This window comes from Pseudonaja textilis, chromosome 1, assembly GCF_049901715.1.
Source record: "Pseudonaja textilis isolate UNSWEBS1 chromosome 1, rPseTex1.2, whole genome shotgun sequence".
Lineage (NCBI taxonomy): Eukaryota > Metazoa > Chordata > Lepidosauria > Squamata > Elapidae > Pseudonaja > Pseudonaja textilis.
In genome coordinates this window covers 315,720,136-315,742,890 of record NC_141990.1, presented here as the reverse complement: position 1 = coordinate 315,742,890, position 22,755 = coordinate 315,720,136, and the positions used below count along the sequence as shown (strand labels likewise).

The following is a 22,755-nucleotide window of genomic DNA, read 5'->3' as shown; positions in this document are numbered from 1 at the left end:
ATTGTTTCTTTTATTTTTCTTATATGTACCCATTTTATGTATTCATAACTATGTATACACTTATACTTATTATCTTGTAAACAATTGACAAATCAAATCAAATAAAATAAATAAATAAATTTGTTCTATTGGTCTCTAGCTATCCCTATTCCCAAGTCTTAGCTAATGACTGGCCTAGCAGTTATCTAATACACATTTGATTTGCTGCAGGCCATCTCTATTCCTAACTATTAGCTGAGGTCTCCCAGTTGTCTAACTCATGTTACTTTTATCAGCTCTCTAATTAGCCAGGATTGTTACAAGATTTATGCATGCATACTTCTTGTGGATGAGAATTATTTGTTCTTGCCAGACAGACTCCACAGTTAAGGGGTTCCTGATTTCCTTTCAAATGTGTGTATGATCTTGTTTTATTTTAGCAGAAAACCCATCATCACTACCAGGCAGTAAGATTACCATTTCATTTTTAGTAAAATCAAACCCACAACTCTTTTTTATCCAATTTAAATCGTTCTTTCAGTTGTTGATATGTAAAGCAATGCCAAGCATAACTCTCTAATTCAAATTCTTCCCTCAACTTTAATGTAATTCACCAGAGTTGAAAGATAATATGTTACCATACGTCCATCTGTCTGTCTTCACTACCAATTCTTCTTCTTTAAAAAAAAAAAAACTCCTTGAGTGGGTGGGGACATCCAAAGAGGCAAATTTGTACGGAACTTTCTTTTATATTTATTCCAAACTCTTAGTATTGCACTTCTAGCCAAGTGATTATTAAAATCAACCTTAACTATATTCATACCATAAATAACTGTGCCATCCAAACCTTAATTGGTGGGCCTCTAATTCAGGTAGTCTCTTATTCTGGAGGTTCACCCACTCTTTTAACCAGGCCAGACAATATGGCTCAAAATACAATTTCAGGTCTGGTAACCCCCCCCCCCCCCAACACACACACTTTTCCTTATCATCTTGTCCTAGTTTGTGTGCTATTCTTGGTTTTTTCCTTTGCCATATAAACTTAGAAATATCTGAAATAAACAACACATCTTTAATAACAAGTTTTCCATACATACAGGGCATTGGACCTCACTAAGAACACTTTGAAAAGATGAAAAACAAAAGACTGATCACAGGAATATTGTAAGCAGTTGCAGAACGTGATAAGGAATTCTTTTATGGACAAATTCCTTCTTTACATCATCATTTATTAAAAATATTATCACATTTTAAATATGCCACAAAGATAAATACAAATGAGGCTAATCCTAGCATTAATTAGAAATTCTTGTTTCTTACTATATTTTCTTTACAATTAAGATGGGGCCTCAGTATTATAACATAGCATTTGGGAAGAAAGATACAAACCAAGAGACCAGCCCCAGAAGCAAAGATGGAGAAGATCTCCACGGCCACCATGGACTTCCCTTTTGTGCTCAGGTAGGTAGGGAGGAAGGTGATCCAAACACTGCAAAAGACCAGCATGCTAAAAGTAATGAACTTGGCTTCATTAAAACTATCAGGCAATTTCCTAGCTAGAAAGGCCACTGTGAAACTGACAAGAGCCAAAAGTCCTAGGTAAGAGAGGACAGCATAAAACATTACAGTTGAGCCTTGTTTACATTCCAAGATGATCTCTCCAAACAAGGAGTGGAAGTCCAAATTAAGAAATGGGGGAGAGGATCCAAGCCAAGTGGCACAAAGAAGGGCTTGGACCAGGGGACAGGCTATGATAATGGAGTTGGTCAGTGGTTTTCCTAAAAGTTTCCTTGTCTTGTTCCCTGGCTTGGTGGCCATGAAGGCCAGAACCACCATGACAGTCTTTGCCAACACAGAGGAAACTGCAAGAGAAAAGAGAATGGCAAAGGCAGATTGTTGGAAGAGACAGGTGATCTTCCCTGGTTGACCAATGAAGAGGAAGGAGCAGAGGAAGCAGAGCAGAAGGGAGACTAGGAGGATGTAGCTGAGACCTCGGTTGTTGGCTTTGACAATCGGTGTGTCATGATGTTTATAGAAAATCAGCAGAACTGCAGAAGTGATCCCAGATAGAAAAAGAGCAAGAAAAACTAATATGTATCCCAGGGTATCTTGGTAAGCAAGGAAGTGGATCTTCTTGGCAATGCATTGGTCCTTGTTCTTGTTGGGAAATTGGTCTTCTGGGCAGGATTCACAATGAACTGCATCTGAAATCAAAATTCTTTGTCTTTTGATATGCATATTTCCTTTCTGCTATTGACTTACCTACAAAGGGATTAAATAAAGAACCCACTGTGCAATTTATGGGGCATCTAAAAGAGCACATCCTTCATTTATGATGATACTGATTAACCAGTGAAGAGGATTTGTTCAATTCCAGCTATCCATTCAATGTGCACTTCCATAGATAATGAGGCTTTCAGGTTGAGATTACTGCCTCTTTTATCTCTCACTTTATATTGGAACCAACAGACGAATGACAGATCTGTTATCCAGGAATGCTGCTATTTTGTTTGTGTGTATATTATCCCTGCCTTAACTTCTCTGCTTTGTACTTCAAATCTGTTCATTCAGACTTTTTTGATCCATCCTCTTCTATCGAACAAATATAGATAAATGGATCTCCTTTTTCTCTGTCAGGTCTATTTCCTGAGAAGTTGATAGAGCTGATGGAAGAAGCATGCACTAAACGATAAAAAATTAAACCTTTGGATCACATACCACACTACCTCAGGAAAACATTGGAAGTTAGTTTTCCCAATTGGATGTTAGAGTGGAAATGCATGTTGGGGATTCACAAATTCTGCCCTCAATCTACCCTAATAGCAATTGCTGAGGATTATGAAAAGTGCTCTCTGTGGTAGGGCAGTATGAATGGACATCAGTCATCACAAATGACAACAAGAACAAAATAGATCCATTTAATGAATGTCTTCCTTTGATTCTAGAGGATTAAGGTTTAAAGTCTGCTGTACCTGTCTGATTAGAAAAGGTCCCTTCTGGACAAGCGTCACACTGGTAGCAGCAAACTTGCTTGCCCTCAGGAACTCTTCTCCTTTCTCCTGCCTGGCACCTCTTCCTGCCACACCTGGCAAAGGGAATGGTCTGAAAGAGAAATACCAATGAATTCTTTAATTGGTTCCCATATTCCTATTTCTATGCTCAGAATCTCTTCTAAACAAATTGTTCACCATTGTCTATCAAAAACCAGGAACAGCTGCTAGGGGATGCAGGCCAGTGAAACTCCCAATCGACCAACAGATGCTGGAGACTGGAACTGGGGACTGTAAAGGAAGGCTTGTGACTGAACCACAGCATTTCAAATATAAACAACTTTGAGGTTCCAACTGAGCAGAAATGTTCCATGGAAATCATTGTTTTTTGCTGTAATTGAATTCTACATTTCAAACAGAAATTGTTCCCTTTGTGGAATGACACAAATCAGACCTCAGATGTGTTACATGAAAAGAAGCTTTGTCACGAAATGACTGCCATGATTTCTGACTCAATTGAGTTAGAAGGATGTTCTGCATTTCAGGAAGAGAATGAATCTTTCCCCCAATTTACAACATTTCCTTGCAGCTCACCTTTGTGGCCCAGACAATTCCATCAGACTTAAGGGTGAAATCCTGGCCTGGGGAAGCTTCAGGATTCACTTGCCCAACTTTCATGGGGACAAAAGATTGATTGGGGAGGAAAAGCCAATTGAGAAGGTCATAACGAGCAGATCCCAGTCCATCTTCTGAGAAGGAGACTTCATCTCCAGCACTGTTGTTGAACTGCACATTTCCCAAATAGGGAAGAATCTGAAATAAATGTGATCTTTAGAAATAGGAGTATTTGTTTAAAGCTACGGTTATGGCTTCTATCAGAACATGGTGAGAATTTTGAGAAGATGAATTTATGTCTGAAAAGCTAGAGGATTCTTTTGGTGGATAATTGAGGAATCTGGAGTAACACCAAGTATTTACTCTGAAACTACAAAAAAAATATTTATCATTGGTCCTTTGTATCATGGTTTTTTCAAATAAAGCTTTACCAGAATAAGGACATATGAAAAATTTCAGCGCCACATTCCAAAATTAATCATGTGCTTTTTCTCCTGAGATATTTGATTACATGTAGTTTGAAATATTTACTTTATGCCGAAGTCTTGTAACTGATTAATTCACTGTAGCAACAATTAAATTATTTGTATGACAACAGAGTACAATTCCTTTGATTTTTTTCTATCTGAGAATCAAACAGAGCACAATGCAGGAACCATGTTTGATGAAATGGAGTCAAGGAAAAGGAAGTACATGCCCTGGTTTTTCTCTTCACTGTTTAGAGAAGTTAAATGTTTATCTAGTAATGCAGAAAAGTCTGATGGGTTTGAGACAAACAACCCATTAAGACTATTTTGAGTCCTTCTTTATGAGCTCAGGTGGCTGCGTTCACACAAGCTGATCAGTGCAATAAGCATAAAGCTGAACAAATGGGGGGAAGGGTCATGTAGGATGTTAAACTATAGAAACATAAACCAGGATTAAAATGAATTGAGTGTCTTTCTACAAGTTGGATTCAGGTTACATGCTGAGGGAAATGGAGATTGTTCTGCAAATATGCCAACTAGGATTTCTTCTGACTTCTTGAAGCTTCTTTCTCAAACATAGACAGATTGCTGTTGTGGTCTCAGTTGACTTCTACTCCCTGTCATGGTTACCTCCTGAAACCCAGGTAAACATTGAAGCCTTTCAGGACATTATGAAGGTCTTTCTTCTTTTTTCTTATTTTTGTAATAACTTTTATTAATTTTCTATTAATTACTTTTCATAGTGCTTAATAAATGTGTTTTCTGGTTATTTAATTTGCTTAACGATACAGATTCCATTCTGACTCTCCAACCACTGGTAAAATAAGTTCCACGTCGGATCATATTCTGTGTCTTCCTTCTGTTTAAGTTTAAATGTAAGTCTATCCATTGCTGCAGAGTCTAGTATCTTCTTATCTCTTCTTCTTTCAGTTTTTCTTCATCTTTCCAATGTTGCACAAAAATAACCCTCACTGCTGTTAAGACATGTGATACTAAATACAAACTTTTCGGATCAAATTTTTCTGGTATCATCCCTAATAAAAACAGTTCAGCTGTAAAATCTACATGTTTCCCTATTATCTTTTCTAGCCATCTGTGTATTTTTGCCCAGAATTTTTTTTTAATTTTATCACAAGGCCACCACACATGATTAAATAAGCCCATCTTTTGACTACATTTCCAACATTAGCTAGACATACTTTTAAACATTTTAACGAACCTTCACTTCTCTTTTCCCCTCTCTCAACAAAACATTATTCTTAAAGCATATTTTTCTAATAATTGCTTTTAATATGCATTGATATGATAACATGCGGATATTGAATCAGTAACTGAAGAAATGCATATGGGAATCTTCCTCTCTGAGAAAGCACAGAAATTACCTGCCATGATTGGATATTTGGGGTCCTCTTTGCAAACCTCATCACGGTTGGTCGGGCTCTGGATCCAAACATTGTATGTAATGCATGTGCCACAGCATAAATGGCATTGTAGATATTGTAACTTTCACCTGTCATGCTTGTTTCAAAAGTGTAATTTGGCAGATTCCTCACTTTCTCCTTTCCTGTACATTGTTTTTCCTCCTTTGGAGGGATTTTTCCTGATTTATGGATCTTGCAGCCAAAGGCAATTTCCCACCATAGAGGGAGAAAGACATCTCCTTGAGGGTTCAAGGGATCTAAAGACAGAAGGAAGTGGCTGAATTCAGAGATATCCCCAGAGTGGTCCCTAAAATTCAAGACTCCATGGAAAGATTTTACAAATAACAATGAGTATTCAGATTCCTCCACACTAAGTTTCCAATGGGAGGTTAAGATCCAAACATTCTGAAATGTTGTCTTGCTTAATTTTACATGGCGAAACAAAACTGCCTGTACACTTAAACTACAATCAGAGTCTCCAAAAAGAAGAATCACTTCAGTTTTTGACCAAGTCTTGAAACTGAGAAGTAATGTTTTCACTATAATCTCAAAATCATGTGATTTCAACCTTTCAGAGAAAGCCAGGCAGATCTCCTTCTCCTGGAGCATTGGGGTCAGAGTTGAGATGAAACGTTCTCCCCTGTCATCTTCAGGGGCCATAAGTCCAACCCAGTTCCACTGGAAATGCAGGAGCAGCTGGACTAAACCCACATATTGATAAGATTCTTTAGGATTAATCCGGAAGAAGGAAGGATAAACTCTTCTCTCTCCCTGAGAGAACTCAAAGCCAACACCAAGCTGGAGGAAATGAAATTATTTTTTCAAAAACAAAGTCAAAGTTGACGTTCACTTTAGGGATCACCAGTTACACATTTTTATTGGTTGAGGTATGTTGGAAGACAAGAGAAAAAAACTAACAATCGGATTCAGAGAATAAATTGCACTAGAATGATGGCCACTTTTAAGTAAAGAATTAATTAAGAGTCACATGCTCAGGATATGCCTCCCCAACCCCTTCCTCTCTGCTCTTGAGTAACCTTCTGATCTCTGTCTACTCCATACTGTATCCAAGAGAGCTCTCTTACCTGTGAGACCTTAAAGATGCTGAAGATGGAATCCATCTGCCTCGAGGATTTGGGATTGAGGCCACCAATGATGGAGAACAGAGTTCCCTGCCAGCCACATTTGTAACCTGGAACCACTTGGCCTTGTGAGGAGAGCATGGAGAGGCTGTTTAAGGAAATAACTATCTCCCTCTGGAAATGGCCATAGATGTGGAAGCCAAGGGTGATGTTGGGGAGTAGAAGAAAATCCTTATTGACCTGGGAGACAGCAAACATAAATGCAAGGATCTGATGGTAGTTACTGGGGATGAGTCTATAGTGCGAAAAATACAGGGAATATTACAGTTAAGGTTGTTTGCTTGTAGAATTTGGTTCAGTGTTTGGTTTGGTACAGCAACATCCAAATTGGGTTTGGGTTTTTTTAAGGATCTTTCTCAGCTAAACCTGAATGCTGCCATTCTATAATAGAAGAAGAAGGGTGGGGAGAGTTGGTACAAGTAAACCTTTTGATGTAATCTGAATATCTTAAGCCTTGTATTGGATCTGTATAACTTGCACATGATATATGACTGCAGCCAGATACCTTGAACCTTCTCAGCACTTGGAGAGATAGCAAGAGGAGAAGTGACGAGAAAAATGAGAGGAACTTCCTGAAAAACTTTTCTAAGATATGTTCCCAGAAAATGGGGATGGAGATTAACATATTGTTTCTTTGGTTGACTAAATCCACATTCATTTATCTCTTCCTGTATTCCTGGGGGTATCTTAGACTCTGCTTTGGCTAGTATCTGGATTACTCCTTTCAATAAAGAATTCCTTTTGAAGTATCTAGCTTTCAGAAGTTCAGAATTGCGACTTATTTTAGGAGCTTGCTATTTTACTGAGAAAAGGAGAAAATGTATATTACACTAAGGGAGTGGAGAATATTAGAAGAAGTATTTTTGAAAGAGGTCCAACTGAAACTTACCCATTACTTAAAAGAAGATTTGATGTATTAAATTCAGGGATAGTGGAATACAAAATGCGTCCCAATGGCAAATTTCCACGAATAATATGATCACCAGGCCTATAGTAGCATTCCTCTAATGGGATATAATCCCTGAAGACACACATGGTTTGGAACCTCTTTGCTGTAGTTGGAGCCAGGAGCCAGAAGAAGATCAGCATCAACCATAGGATCATTCCTACCTGGTCATTCTTGTCAACTTCCCTCCTAGGATAGAAATAAAAATTTAGGTAGAAACTGATTTGAAGGTTGAACTAAGACTAAGGTCTCATCTTTTACCCCCATCTGGAGAACTCAGGCATATTTTTATAGCTTGGAAGTTTTTGTATCTAGAAATCTACAGGGGATACACTAACAATTACTGTACTTCTGATGATTGCAAGGAAAAGCAAGTTTCTGTCCTTGTAGCAATAGCTTCTCATACACCCAATTAAAAAAAAAAAACATGCTTGTGTTCCTTGTCATGTCCAGAGCAGATGGAGTCATGCTGAAGTTTTGAATTTGACCTCCATGAACCAATATTTGATGGGCTGTCAAAGAGAAAAGTCTGTCAGCCTCTTCTCTAATGCACCTGAAGGCAGGAGGAGAAATAATGGATTGAACCTTATCAAGGAGTGATCCAACTAGAACTAAGGAGAAATTTCAGAACACGACAATTGATAGAATAGAATACAACAGAACAGAACAGAATAGAATAGAATAGAATAGAATAGAATAGAATAGAGGAGGGAGAGGAGAGGAGAGGAGACAATTTTATTTATCTAATTGTTTGTTTGTTTATTTTTTGTTTATTTGTTTATTTTTGTCAATTGCTTACAAGATAATAGGTATCAGTAAAAACATAGTTTTGAATACATGAGATAGATACTTATAAGAAAAATAAAAAGAAACAATAGGAAAGGGATGGTAGGCATGTTGGTGCACTTATGCACACCCCCTACAGGCCTCTTAGGAAAGGGGTGAGGTCAATAGTAGACAGTCTAAGCTTAAATTTTGGGGGGATTGGGGAAGAAACCAAAGAGTCACGTAGAGTATTCCAGACATTGACCACTCTGTTGCTGAAGTCGTATTTTGTGCAATTAAGTTTGGTGCTAAGAACCTTGAATTTGTATCTATTGTTTGCTCTTATGTTGTTATGGTTGAAGCTGAAGTATTCATTGACAGGTAGGACACTGCAATGTATGATTTTATATACTATGCTTAGATCAGACGAAAGGTGGCGTAGTTCTACATTTTCTAAGTCTAGAATTTTGAGTCTGGTGGCATAAGGTATTCTACAATGACTAGAGGAGTGGAGAACTCTTCTTGTGAAATATTTCTGGACTTTCTCAACTGTGCCAATATCAGATACTTAATGTGGGTTCCAGACTGATGACCTGTATTCGAGTATTGGTCTAGCAAATGTTTGTATGCTCCAGTTAGTAGTGTAATATTTGCAGAGAAAAAAAACTACGTAATATTAGGTTAACAACTCTTAATGCCTTTTTGGCTATGTAGTTACAGTGGGCTCTAGCACTTAGATCATTAGAGATGAGTATTCCAAGATCCTTGACAGAGTCTGGATCATCAACAAGGCCTTGACTATTCAGCCTGTATTTTATTTTCTGATTATTTTTCTTGCCAATACGTAGGACAGAGCATTTATTTGTTGAGATTTGAAGTTGCCATTTGTTTGACCATTCTGATACATAGTCAAGGTCTTTTTGAAGGGTAGCAGTATTCTCTGTGATATTGAATAGCTTTACATCATCAGCAAAGAGAAGGCAGTTGCTCTTGATATGATCACAGAGGTCATTTGTGTAGAGTATGAATAGAGTTGGTCCTAGAACACTGCCTTGAGGGACACCACTATTGACAGGTACAGAATTTGACAGGACACTCCCAATTTTGACCATTTGTTATCTGTTTGACAGGAATCCTTCTATCCAGTTATGCAGTTGTCCAGAGATACCATAAGGAGTAGTTTCTCATGTACCACTGAATCAAAGGCTTTACAGAAGTCTATGTAGATTGCATCTATTGTTTTGCCCTGGTCAAGTTGTGTAGTCCATGTGTTTTTGCAGTGTAAGAGTTGCAGATTACAGGATAGTTTTTTTCTGAAACCAAATTGTTTATTAGAGAGTAGGTGTTTTCTCTCCAATGGAGGATAATGGATTGGTTAATAATTGATTCCATGACTTTACAGGTGACGCAGCATTAGACGATTGGTCTGTAATGTTCAGCTAGGTTGGGGTCTCCCTTTTGGAAGAAGGGGATGACTGTGGCTTATGACATAGGTTAGGCAAGGAGCTGGTCCTGAAAGATGTTTCAAAGATTATGCTTAGAGGTTCTGCTATGGCACTGGGTACCTTTTTTTAGAAGTAGGCACATATTCGGTCTGATCCAATAGATAGAGATGGTTTTAGATTGCGTAGTGCTTTTTCAACCTTGTCTTCTGTAAAATTGATATGTATTAGATCATTGTAGTTATCTGTGGTTCAAGTAGGAAATACTGGGCATGATCCATTGCTCTTTACAAATACTGAGCCAAAGAATGTGTTAAAGATGTTGGCTTTAATGGTGTCATCATTGTAGTCTTTACCATAGGTCCTTCAGGGGTGGGATGGACCTTGATTCTTTTAGTTTGTTGTTTACAAATTTGTAGAAAGCACAGGTGGAATTTGTGCGTAGAAGGTTTTCCTCTTGTTTAGTTTGATAATTGGTGCATTCAGTCTTTATCTGGTGGAATAAATATACTTATACCTATTGTTTTGTAAGTGATTAAATCAAAATAGATAAATTAAAAATTAATAATCATAGCTTTTTGTCTGGTAATATTGCACTACTAACTAGAGTATACAAAACATTTGCTAGACCAATTATCAAACATTTATTTATTTTATTTTATTGATACGGTTTGTCAATCACTTACAGGATAATGTGTACGGGAGTAGGCATGAGTGGGAATGCAGGAAGTAGGTACGGATGAATGGGGAGGTGGGACAGGGACGGTAGGGACGATGGTGTGTTCTTGCATGTCCCTTACAGGCCTCTTGGGAATGGGTATTCTTTTCCTCCCTCCCTCCCTTCCTTCCTTCCTTCCTTCCTCCCTCCCTTCCTCCCGCTCCCTCCCTTCTCAAGGTAAATTGAATCAAATTTATTTGCAGGAAATATGACTTCAGTGACATACTTTATACTTATACCTGTTATCTAATACATGCTTGACAAAATAAATAAGTAAAATAAATAAATAAAGTTGGGATGAAGCCAGCATGAATCATCCTTGAGAGATAGGATTGTTCTCCTACCTCTGAAAGAAGACTCAGTTTGACTCCTGCTCAAGGAACAATGGCTGGACCACATCATACTGGACTATTTTGATGGACCCTGGATGAATCTTCCTTTCAGTGACATTTCAGGATTGGGTGTGGGGTGGAAATGGTATTGGTTGCACATTTAGATGAACTTAGGAAGAAACAGAATGAGGGCAGTTGCATCCATTCCAGCTCAACATGGCCTCTTGGTAGTCTTTAAAGTGATCAACTGTCAAATGCTGGAAATCAGGTAACCCAAATGAATATAGGGTTATTGTATACCAATGATCTCCAAAAAATCTGGTCTACTAGCAGCAAAAGCAAATTTGGCAGTAAATAAGAGTCAGCAGAATTCAAGATGGGCTGAACTTAGATCTCTTGGAGACTTGAGATGAATGGAGCATTTGTCCCTTATATCGGGCTGAGCCTTGTCATCACCTACCTTAACCCTGGTTTCCAAAAGTATTGGCTGTCTTATAGACCTTGACAGTCCTTCAGGAAGATGATCAGTGTTATGATATGTACAGAATAACTCTTGAGAAACAAGGATATGTACATGGAAATGTTTATGAGAATAGTTATGAATAATTATCCAGCCACACACAGTTACACTTAATGGAGTTAAAGTTTAGTTTAAGAAATAGCACAGTCCAATAAATAGTCCAGGTCATATACATTTAACAGTCCAAAGAATATCCAATTACAAAGTCTTCTTACCGGTTGCCTTTGTCATTTACAGTAAACAAAGTTATCAAAATATAATCACAACAAGAGAACCTTAGATAGCAACAGAATGTCAGAGATACAGAATGTCAGAGAGGCAGAATGTCAGAGATACAGAATGTCAGAAAGAGTAAGCTATGACCTCTAGCTCCCTCTTATGGAGATTTGCAACACAACCATCCAATTGGAATATAGTACAAATCAACACAGGACTTTGTCTTCATGCTACAATCATACATTGTTGGCTTATATATTGCCACTCAACAAATTCGTGGACAGATTCCTAACAATCAGCGCTGCAGATAAACCCTGATATTGAACCCAATCCTTTAAAACTCTACCATAAAATAAACTAAATAAAATAAGGAACAAAATAAGAAAATTTCCTCCTTGAAATAATAAACACATGTTGTTGTTTTTTCCAGTTTAACATTTTTTATTAGGTCATAAGATGAAATACAAAATAGAAAAGTAAATAGAAAACACAGTAGGGAGGAAGGGGGAGAGAAATTGGGGAAAAGAAAAGAAGAAACATTGTCTTCCATCTCCCTCTGTTGCAATAAAATAAACCATTAACATCAAACCACAAATTTTGGTTTTCCCATAATAATATAAATTAGCCATTTATATAAAAACATATCAATCTCATTGATAAAACCCAAAATCACAGTTTCAATTTTTTCCACTTCAAGCTCACAAGTAGTCTCCATATGGAAACAAAAGTATTTCTATTCTTTCCTTTAACCAAATTAGTTGATTGAGGCTGTTAGGTATAACATAAGTCACCTAACATAGTTTGGGTAAAATAATATATATAAGCTATGATTGTTAGTTTAAGTGTGTGTCACTTTAAAACTGCAAAGCATGTAATTTTGGGTGTGGTGTGAAACCACCATAAGAGAGAGCAAGAGACCCTGACGGTTTGCTGGCAATTACTGACAATTACTGGATTGGATTACATTGATGGTTTGTTAGCTGCATGTTTCCCCTACTGAAGAGTCGCTGAAGGAAGAGAGGAGTTTTTGAGTTCTTCATATCTCTCTACTGCGAGGAGATATATCACTGGACTGATATTTGTAAGTGTACTGACCTCTCTTTTTCGACATTGGAATTTGCAAATGAATAATCCCTGGACGGACTGAACTAAGTGAATGATATATGGACTGTTTTGACTATGCTTTAACTCTTGCTGGAATAAAACTATTTAATTGGCACTGTGTATCTGTTTTTACTGAGTGTAAGCTACACAAAACATTTATCTCACATATTTTGCCTGCCTGCCTGCCTGCCTGCCCTGCAGATCCTGCTAGGGTGTATCCTTAACAGAGCCATTTCTGCCAACTTCATCAGCTTCTGTAGCCATTCATCCATAGTGGGAATCAAAATGTTCTTCTATTTTGTGTGCATAATAGTCTTGCTGCTTTATATATAAAGTCCAAGTTCCAAGTTTTTTCTCAAAGTCCTCTTCCATTAAACCCAAAAGAAAAGTTTCTGATTCCATTTTTATTTTTGTTTAAAGAATTTTCTGTATTTTAATATGAAACTTACTCCAAAATTTCTTTGCTTTATTACATGTCAACTCACACGCCAGCCCTTCTTTCTTCTCCTACCATTGGGAAGAAAGGTATAGAAGCAGAGGCAGCTGTATAGACAAGCTGAAGAAAAGTTTTTATCCATAGGGTTTCTGTTATGCCCCTATTGGACTCTGACTTTGAGGGAGAGGAGGATCAGCCAACAGGGAGTGGAAGTGTGGCTCTGGAAGTTGTGGAGGAAACTGGGGAAGGGCACAGGCCCATTGCGAAGTCAGAGGAAGAACCAGGACCATCCCCTCTTCATCTGAGGGCATGCAGGGAGGAGAGGATAAGGGAAAAACATGAATGGCATGGTCTATGGGGAAGGAAAGGGCCTTTGTTAAGGTAATTCCCTGTTAGGAGAATGAGTGCAAACAGGGAGATGTAGTGAGAATAATGTTGAATTTTTTCTCCAAGTTTCCAAACCCAAAAGAAAAGTTTCTGGTTTCATTTTTATTTTTGTTTTAAGAATTTTATGTATTATAATATCTTACTCCAACATTTCTTTGCTTTATCACATGTCCACCATAAATGGTACAAAGTTCCTTCTTTCTTTGACACTTCCAAAATTCATTTGAAATACCCTTATACACTCTAGATAATTTATCTGGTGCTAAATACCAGTGATACATTATTTTATAAAATGTTTCTTTTAAGTTATAGTTTAGTGTAAATTCAAAACCTTTCAACGACATATTTTTCCATCGTTAAAGCATCACATTATATCGAAAATTCCTTGTTCACTGAATCACACAATGTTTTACATGTTCCATTTCCAAATTCAATTTCAATAACATTTTATAAATCTTAGCAATATTGACCCTGTTCTCCCCAATTTGGCTCTGAGTCTGGTGTTGAAGCCAATGATGGATGCCAGACACAAGGTGCAGGTTTTCTGATTGATTTTTATTGGATTACTTTTTATTCAAGGAAAAGCGCTCCTGGTCAAAATGCCAAGAGCCAAGAACAAAGGGTAGAGTAACTTTTATACATTTTCACTACAAGAGAAGGTGGGGCAAAGTGAGATAATAAGAAATATCATCTAATAAACATTTTAGTAATAATTCCACAATTTGTTCTATTGGTCTCTAGCTGTCCCTATTCCCAAGTCTTAGCTAATGACTGGCCTAGGAGTTATCTAATACACATTTGATTTGCTTCAGGCCATCTCTATTCCTAACTATTAGCTGAGGTCTGCCAGTTGTCTAACTCATGTTACTTTTATCAGCTTTCTAATTACCCTAGCAGAATGGGAAAGCATTACCCTAGCAGAATGGGAAAGGATCTGGAACAGGAACATTAAGATCACGAAATCAGCAGCTTATAAAGAAAACTCATATAAAATGTTTTATAGATGGCACCTGCCCCGTTCGAGATTGGCAAAGATGCACCCCAACACGAGCCCCAAATGTTGGAAATGTCAAAACATAGAAGGTACCTTCTTCCACATGTGGTGGTCATGCAAGGAAACCCAGAAGTACTGGCCAAAAATTAGGCACTGGCTAGAGGAAATAACCAAGGAACAAACTGAGTACAAACCAGAGTCCTTCCTTCTAGGAATTTTTGATAAACAAATATCCAAAAAATCAAAGTATATTACAATCCATATCTTAACTGCGACCAGACTGGCATTTGCCCAGTGCTGGAAACTACCTTCTATCCCCACTGAACTTATGGTTATTCAGAAAATTTTACAATGCGCCGAAATGGACAAACTAAAACAAGCATTAAAAAATAAAGAATCCTCAACCTATTATAACAATTGGAATCCTTTGTATAATTGGCTAAACCAAAGATAGATCACCTCTAGGAAAATTAAGGCCGAGGGCCTCCGAAGCAGAGATAAAGAAAAGCACCGCCAATGATAGTTTTGAAGAAGAAAGGACCTTACAGACAGTCACAAAAAATATGGTTTTATTATAATTGTTTTCCCTACTCTTCCCCCCCTCCCTTACCTTTCCCTCTTTCCTCTCTCAAGCCTTCCTCTCTTTCCCTCTTGGCCTATGCCAAGACCTGTTTGTCTTTTTGTTGTACATAATTTGTAGCTGTGTTGTTTTCTTTTAAAAGTAAAATTAATAAAAATTTTTCTAAAAAGAAAGAAAAAGAAATATTATCTAATAAACATTTTAGTAATAATTCTACAATTTGTTCTATTGGTCTCTAGCTGTCCCTGTTCCCAAGTCTTAGCTAATGACTCGCCTAGGAGTTATCTAATACACATTTGATTTGCTGCAAGCCATCTCTATTCCTAATTATTAGCTGAGGTCTGACAGTTGTCTAACTCATGTTACTTTTATCAGCTTTCTAATTAGCCAGGATTGTTACAAATTTTACACATGCATATTTCCTGTGGATGAGAATTATTTGTTCTTGCCAGACAGACTCCACAGTTAAGGGGTTCCTGATTTACTTTCACATGTGTGTATGATCTTGCTTTATTTTAGCAGAAAACCCATCATCACTACCAGGCAGTAAGATTTCCATTTCATTTTTAGTAAAATCAAACCCACAACTCTTTTTTATCCAATTTAAATCGTTCTTTCAGTTGTTGATATATAAAGCAATGCCAAGCATAACTGTCTAATTCAAATTCTTCCCTCAACTTTAATGTAACTTCACCAGAGTTGAAAGGTAATATGTTACCGTACGTCCATCTGTCTGGCTTTAGTAACAATTCTTTAAAAAAAAAAAGCTTCTTGAGTGGGTGGGGACATCCAAAGAGGCAATTTTGTATAAAACCTTTTTTTATATTTATTCCAAACTACTTCTAGCGAAGTGATTATTAAAATCAAAATTAACTATATTCATACCATAAATAACTGTGCCATCCAAACCTTAATTCGTGGCCCTCTAATTCAGGCAGTCTCTTATTCTGGAGGTTCACTCACTCTTTTAACCAGGCCAGACAATATGGCTCAAAATAAAATTTCAGGCCTGGTAACCCCACCCCACTTTTCCTTAGCATCTTGTCCTAGTTTGTATGAAATACATGGTTTTTTCCTTTGCCACATAAACTTAGAAATATCTGACATAAAAAACACATCTTTAATAAAAAGTTTTCCATACATACAGGGCATTGGACCTTGCTAAGGACACTTTGAAAAGATGAAAAACAAAAGACTGATCACAGGGATATTGTAAGCAGTTGCAAAACTTGATAAGGAATTCTTTCCTCCAAATTCCTCCTTCAGGACATCATTTATTAGAAATATTATCACATTTTAAATATGCCACAAGGATAAATAGAAATGAGGCTAATCCTAGCATTAATTAGAAATTCTTGTTTCTTACTATATTTTCTTTACAATTAAGATGGGGCCTCAGTATTATAACAAAGCATTTGGGAAGAAAGATACAAACCAAGAGACCAGTCCCAGAGGCCAAGATGGAGAAGATCTCCACTACCACCATGGACTTCCCTTTGGTACTCAGGTAGGTAGGGAGGAAGGTGATCCAAACACTGCAAAAGACCAGCATGCTAAAAGTAATGAACTTGGCCTCATTAAAACTATCAGGCAATTTCCTAGCTAGAAATGCCACTGTGAAACTGACAAGAGCCAAAAGTCCTAGGTAAGAGAGGACAGCATAAAACATTACAGTTGAGCCTTGCTTACATTCCAAGATGATCTCTCCAAACAAGGAGTGGAAGTCCAGGTTAAGAAATGGGGGAGAGGTTCCCAGCCAAGTGGCACAAAGAAGGGCTTGGACCAGGGGACAGGCTATGATAATGGAGTTGGTCAGTGGTTTTCCTAAGAGTTTCCTTGTCTTGTTCCCTGGCTTGGTGGCCATGAAGGCCAGAACCACCATGACAGTCTTTGCCAACACAGAGGAAACTGCAAGAGAAAAGAGAATGGCAAAGGCAGATTGTTGGAAGAGACAGGTGATCTTCCCTGGTTGACCAATGAAGAGGAAGGAGCAGAGGAAGCAGAGCAGAAGGGAGACTAGGAGGATGTAGCTGATATCTCGGTTGTTGGCTTTGACAATCGGTGTGTCATGATGTTTATAGAAAATCAGCAGGACTGTAGAAGTGATCCCAGATAGAAAAACAGCAAGAAAAACTAATATGTATCCCAGGGTGTCTTGGAAAGCAAGGAAGTGGATCTTCTTGGCAATGCATTGGTCCTTGTCCTTGTTGGGAAATTGGTCTTCTGGGCAGGATTCACAATGAACTGCATCTGAAATCAAAAAAAATTGTCTTTTGATATGCATATTTCCTTTCTGCTATTGTCTTACCTACAAAGAGATTAAATAAAGAACCCACTGTGCAATTTATGGGGCATCTAAAAGAGCATATCCTTCATTTATGATGATACTGATTAACCAGTGATGAGGATTTGTTCAATTCCAGATATCCATTCAGTGTGCACTTGCATGGATAATTACTGCCTCTTTTATCACCCACTTAATATTGGAACCAAGAGAAAAATGACAGATCTGTTATCCAGGAAAGATGCTATTTTAATTGTGCGTATAATATCCCTGCCTTAACCTCTCTGCTTTGTACTTCAAATTTTTTCATTCAGAGTTTTTGATCCTCCTCTATCAAAGCAGTACAGATAAATGGATCTCCTTTTTCCTGGCTGGTCTATTTCCTCAGAGGTTGATCGAGCTGATGGAAGAAGCATGCACTAAACAATAAAAATTAAACCTTTGGATCACACAACACACTACCTCAGGATAACATTGGAAGTTGGTTTTCCCAATTAGATGTTAGAGTGGAAATGCATGTTGGGGATTCACAAATTCTGCCCTCAATCTATCCTAATAGCAATTGCTGAGGATTAGGAAAAGTGTCCTCTGTGGTAGGGCACTATGAATGGACATCAATCTCATCACAAAGGACAACAAATAGATTGATTTAATGAATGTCTTTCTTTGATTCTGGAGGATTAAGGTTTAAAGTCTGGTCTACCTGTCTGATTAGAAAAGGTCCCTTCTGGACAAGCGTCACACTGGTAGCAGCAAACTTGCTTGCCCTCAGGAACTCTTCTCCTTTCTCCTGCCTGGCACCTCTTCCTGCCACACCTGGCAAAGGGAATGGTCTGAAAGAGAAATACCAATGAATTATTTAATTGGTTCCCACGTTCCTATTTCTATGCTCAGAATCTCTTCTAAACAAATTGTTCACCATTTTCTATCAAAAACCAGGAACAGCTACTAGGGGATGCAGGCCAGTGAAACTCCCAATCGACCAACAGATGCTGGAGACTGGAACTGGGGTTTCATCCTGCAAAGGAAGGCTTGTGACTGAAGCACAGCATTTCTAAAAGAAAGAACTATGAGGATGCAACTGAGCACAAATGATCCAGGGAAATCACAGTTTTTTTGCTGTACTTGCATTCTGCGTTTCAAAGAGAAATTGTTCCCTTTGTGGAATGACACAAATCAGACCTCAAATGTGTTACATGAAAAGCAGATTTGTCACGAAATGACTGCCATGATTTCTGACTCAATTGAGTTAGAAGACTGTTCTGCATTTCAGGAAGAGAATGAATCTTTCCGTGAATTGACAACATTTCCTTGCAGCTCACCTTTCTGGCCCAGACAATTCCATCAGACTTAAGGGTGAAATCCTGGCCTGGGGGAGCCTCAGGATTCACTTGCCCAACTTTCATGGGGACAAAAGATTGATTGGGGAGAAGTACCCAATTGAGAAGGTCATAACGAGCAGATCCCAGTCCATCTTCTGAGAAGGAGACTTCATCTCCAGCACTGTTGTTGAACTGCACATTGCCCAAATAGGGAAGAATCTGAAATAAACGTGATCTTTAGAAATAGGAGTATTTGGTTAGAGCTATGGTTATGGCTTCTAGCAGAACATGGTGACAATTTTGAGAAGATGAATTTATGTCTGAAAAGCTAGAGGATTCTCTTGGTGGAGAATTGAGGAAACTGGAGTAACACCAAGTATTTACTCTGAAACTACAAAAAAAAATGTTTATTATTGGTCCTCTGTATCATGTTTTTTTTCAAATAAATCTTTACCAGAATACGCACATATGAAAAATTTCAGTGCCACATTCCAAAATTAATCATGTGCTTTTTCTCCTGAGATATTTGATTACATGTAGTTTGAAATATTTACTTTATCCCAAGGTCTTGTAACTGATAAATTCACTGTAGCAACGATTAAATGATTTGTATGGCAACAGAATACAATTCCTTTGATTTTTTTTCTATCTGAGAATCGAACAGAGCACAATGCAGGAACCATGTTTGATGAAATGGAGTCAATGAAAAGGAAGTGCTTGCCCTGATTTGTCTCTTCACTGTTCAGAGAAGTTCAGTGTTTATCCAGTAATGCAGAAAAGTCTGATGGGTTTGAGACAAAGAACCCATTAAGGCTATTTTGAGTCCTTCTTTATGTGCTCAGGTGGCTGCATTCACACAAGCTGATCAGTGCAATAAGCATAAAGCTGAACAAATGGGGGGAAGGGTTATGTAGGATGTTAAACTATAGAAACATAAACCAGGATTAAAATGAATTGATTGTCTTTCTACAAGTTGGATTCAGGTTACATGCAAGGGGAAATGGAGGTTGTTCGGCAAATATGCCAATTAGGATTTCTTCTGACTTCTTGAAGCTTCTACTTCTACTCCCTGTCATGGTTACCTCCTGAAACCGAGGTAAACATTGAAGCCTTTCAGGACTTTATGAAGGTCTTTTTTCTTATTTTTGTAATAACTTTTATTAATTTTCTATTAATTACATTTCATAGTGTTTAATAAATGTGGTTTCTGGGTATTTAATTTGCTTAACAATAGAGATTCCATTCTTACTCTCTAATCCCTGGTAAAATAAGTTCCATGTCTGATCATATTCTGTGTCTTCTTTTTGTTTAATTTTAAATGTAAGTCTATCCATTCCTGCAGAGTCTAGTATCTTCTTAACTATCTCTTCCTCTTGCAGTCTTTCTTCATCTTTCCAATGTTGTACAAAAATAATCTTCACTGCTGTTAAGACATGTGTTACTAAATACATACTTTTCTGATCAAATTTTTCTGGTATCATCCCTAATAAAAATAGTTCAGCTATAAAATCTACATGTTTCCCTATTATCTTTTTTAGCTATCTATGTATTTTTGCCCAGCATTTTTTTTTTATTTTATCACAAGACCACCACACATGATAAAATAAGCCCATCTTTTGACTACATTTCCAACATTAGCTAGACATACTTTTAAACATTTTAATGAGCCTTCACTTCTCTTTTCCCCTCTCTCTAACCTCTTGCAACAAAACATTATTCTTAACTCATATTTATCTAATAATTGCTTTTAATATGCATTGATTAGATAACATGCGGATATTGAATCAGTAACTGAAGAAATTCATATGGGAATCTTCCTCTCTGAGAAACCACAGAAATTACCTGCCATGATTGGATATTTGGGGTCCTCTTTCCAAACCTCATCACAGTTGCTTGGGCTCTGGATCCAAACATTGTATGTAATGCATGTGCCACAGCATAAATGGCATTGTAGATATTGTAACTTTCACCTGTCATTCTGGTTTCAAAAGTGTAACTGGGCAGATTCTGCACATTCTCCATTCCTGTAAATAGTTTTTTCCCCTTTGGTGGGATCTCTCCTGATTTATGGATCTTGCAGTCAAAGACAACTTCCCACCATAGAGGGAGAAAGACATCTCCTTGTGGGTTCCAAGGGTCTAAAGACAGAACAAACTGATTGAATTCTGAGACATCCCGGTGTGGTCTCTGAAATGCAAGACTCCATGGAAAGACTTTACAAATAACAATGAGTATTCAGATTCCTCCACACTAAGTTTCCAATGGGAGGTTAAGATCCAAACATTCTGAAATGTTGTCTTGCTTAATTTTACATGGCGAAACAAAACTGCCTGTACACTTAAACTACAATCAGAGTCTCCAAAAAGAAGAATCACTTCAGTTTTTGACCAAGTCTTGAAACTGAGAAGTAATGTTTTCACTATAATCTCAATATCATGTGATTTCAACCTTTCAGAGAAAGCCAGGCAGATCTCCTTCTCCTGGAGCATTGGGGTCAGAGTTGAGATGAAACGTTCTCCCCTGTCATCTTCAGGGGCCATAAGTCCAACCCAGTTCCACCGGAAATGCAGGAGCAGCTGGACTAAACCTTCATATTGATAAGATTCTTTAGGATTAATCCGGAAGAAGGAAGGATAAACTCTTCTCTCTCCCTGAGAGAACTCAAAGCCAACACCAAGCTGGAGGAAATGAAATTATTTGTTCAAAAACAAAGTCAAAGTTGACGTTCACTTTAGGGATCACCAGTTACACATTTTTATTGGTTGAGGTATGTTGGAAGACAAGAGAAAAAACTAACAATCGGATTCAGAGAATAAATTGCACTAGAATGATGGCCACTTTTTAATAAAGAATTAACTAAGAGTCACATGCTCATGATGTGCTTCCCCAACCCCTTCCTCTCTGCTTTTGAGTAACCTACTGATCTGGGTCTACTCCTTACTGTATCCAAGAGAGCTCTCTTACCTGTGAGACCTTAAAGATGCTGAAGATGGAATCCATCTGCCTTGAGGATTTGGGATTGAGGCCACCAATGATGGAGAACAGAGTGCCCTTCCAGCCACATTTGTAACCTGGAACCACTTGGCCTTTTGAGGAGAGCATGGAGAGGCTGTTTAAGGAAATAACTATCTCCCTCTGGTAATAGCCATAGATGTGGAAGCCAAGGGTGATATTGGGGAGTGGAAGAAAATCCTTATTGACCTGGGAGACAGCAAACATCAATGCAAGGATCTGCTGGTAGTTACTGGGGATGAGTCTATAGTGTGAAAAATACAGGGAATATTACAGTTAAGGTTGTTTGCTTGTAGAGTTTGCTTCGGTGTTTGGTTTGGTGCAGCAACATCCAAATTGGGTTTGGGTTTTTTTAAGGATCTTTCTCAGCTAAACCTGAATGCTGCCATTCTATAATAGAAGAAGAAGGGTGGGGAGAGTTGGTACAAGTAACCCTTTTGATGTAATCTGAATATCTTAAGCCTTCTATTGAATCTGAATAACTTGCACATGATATATGACTGCAGCGAGATGCCTGGAACCTTCTCACCACTTGGATAGATAGCAAGAGGAGAAGTGATCAGAAAAATTCCAGCTCTGAGAGGGACTTCCTGAAAATTTTTTCTAAGATACTTTCCCAGAAAAGGAGGAGGGGGATTACCATGTTGTTTCTTTGGTTGACTAAATCCACATTCATTTATCTGTTCCTGTATGCTTGGAGGATACAGGATGCCTATCTATGCCTGTATGTATCTTATACTCTGCTTTGGCTAGTATCTGGATTACTCCTTTAAATAAAGAATTCCTTTTGAAGTACCTAGCTTTCAGAAGTTTAGAATTGCGACTTATTTTAGGAGCTTGCTATTTTACTGAGAAAAGGAGAAAATGTATATTACACTAAGAGAGTGCAGAATATTAGAAGTATTTTTGAAAGAGGTCCAACTAAAACTTACCCATTACCCATTATCTAAAAGAAGATTTGATGTATTAAATTCAGGGATACTAGAATACAACATGCGTCCCAATGGCAAATTTCCACCAATAATTTGATCACCAGGCCTATAGTAGCATTGCTGTAATGGGATATAATCCCTGAAGACACAC

The 22,755-nt window shown here is 37.8% G+C and overlaps 2 protein-coding genes across 2 annotated transcripts in view; one reads left to right on the top strand and one right to left on the bottom strand.

Annotated features, from left to right (window-relative positions):
* Positions 1 to 22,755, top strand: part of LOC148128328 (vomeronasal type-2 receptor 26-like) — a 343,174-nt gene that overhangs the window by 142,479 nt on the left and 177,940 nt on the right. The window lies entirely within an intron of this gene.
* Positions 1,279 to 22,615, bottom strand: LOC148128333 (vomeronasal type-2 receptor 26-like). Its single transcript, XM_087919676.1, has 9 exons — positions 22,605 to 22,615; positions 21,625 to 21,916; positions 20,540 to 20,847; positions 7,504 to 7,749; positions 6,558 to 6,849; positions 5,434 to 6,270; positions 3,564 to 3,782; positions 2,952 to 3,081; positions 1,279 to 2,183 (listed from the first exon to the last, which is right to left on the bottom strand). Exons 1-9 carry the CDS (start codon positions 22,613 to 22,615, stop codon positions 1,279 to 1,281), a joined length of 3,240 nt encoding a protein of 1,079 aa, XP_087775802.1.

Coding starts and splice junctions, on each gene's coding strand:
- LOC148128333 (XM_087919676.1), bottom strand. Junction 20,848..21,624: donor GCATCTTTAAGGTCTCACAG/GTAAGAGAGCTC, acceptor CTTGCATTTCAG/AGACCACACCGGGATGTCTC. Junction 3,783..5,433: donor CAAATATCCAATCATGGCAG/GTAATTTCTGTG, acceptor CATTTATTTCAG/ATTCTTCCCTATTTGGGAAA.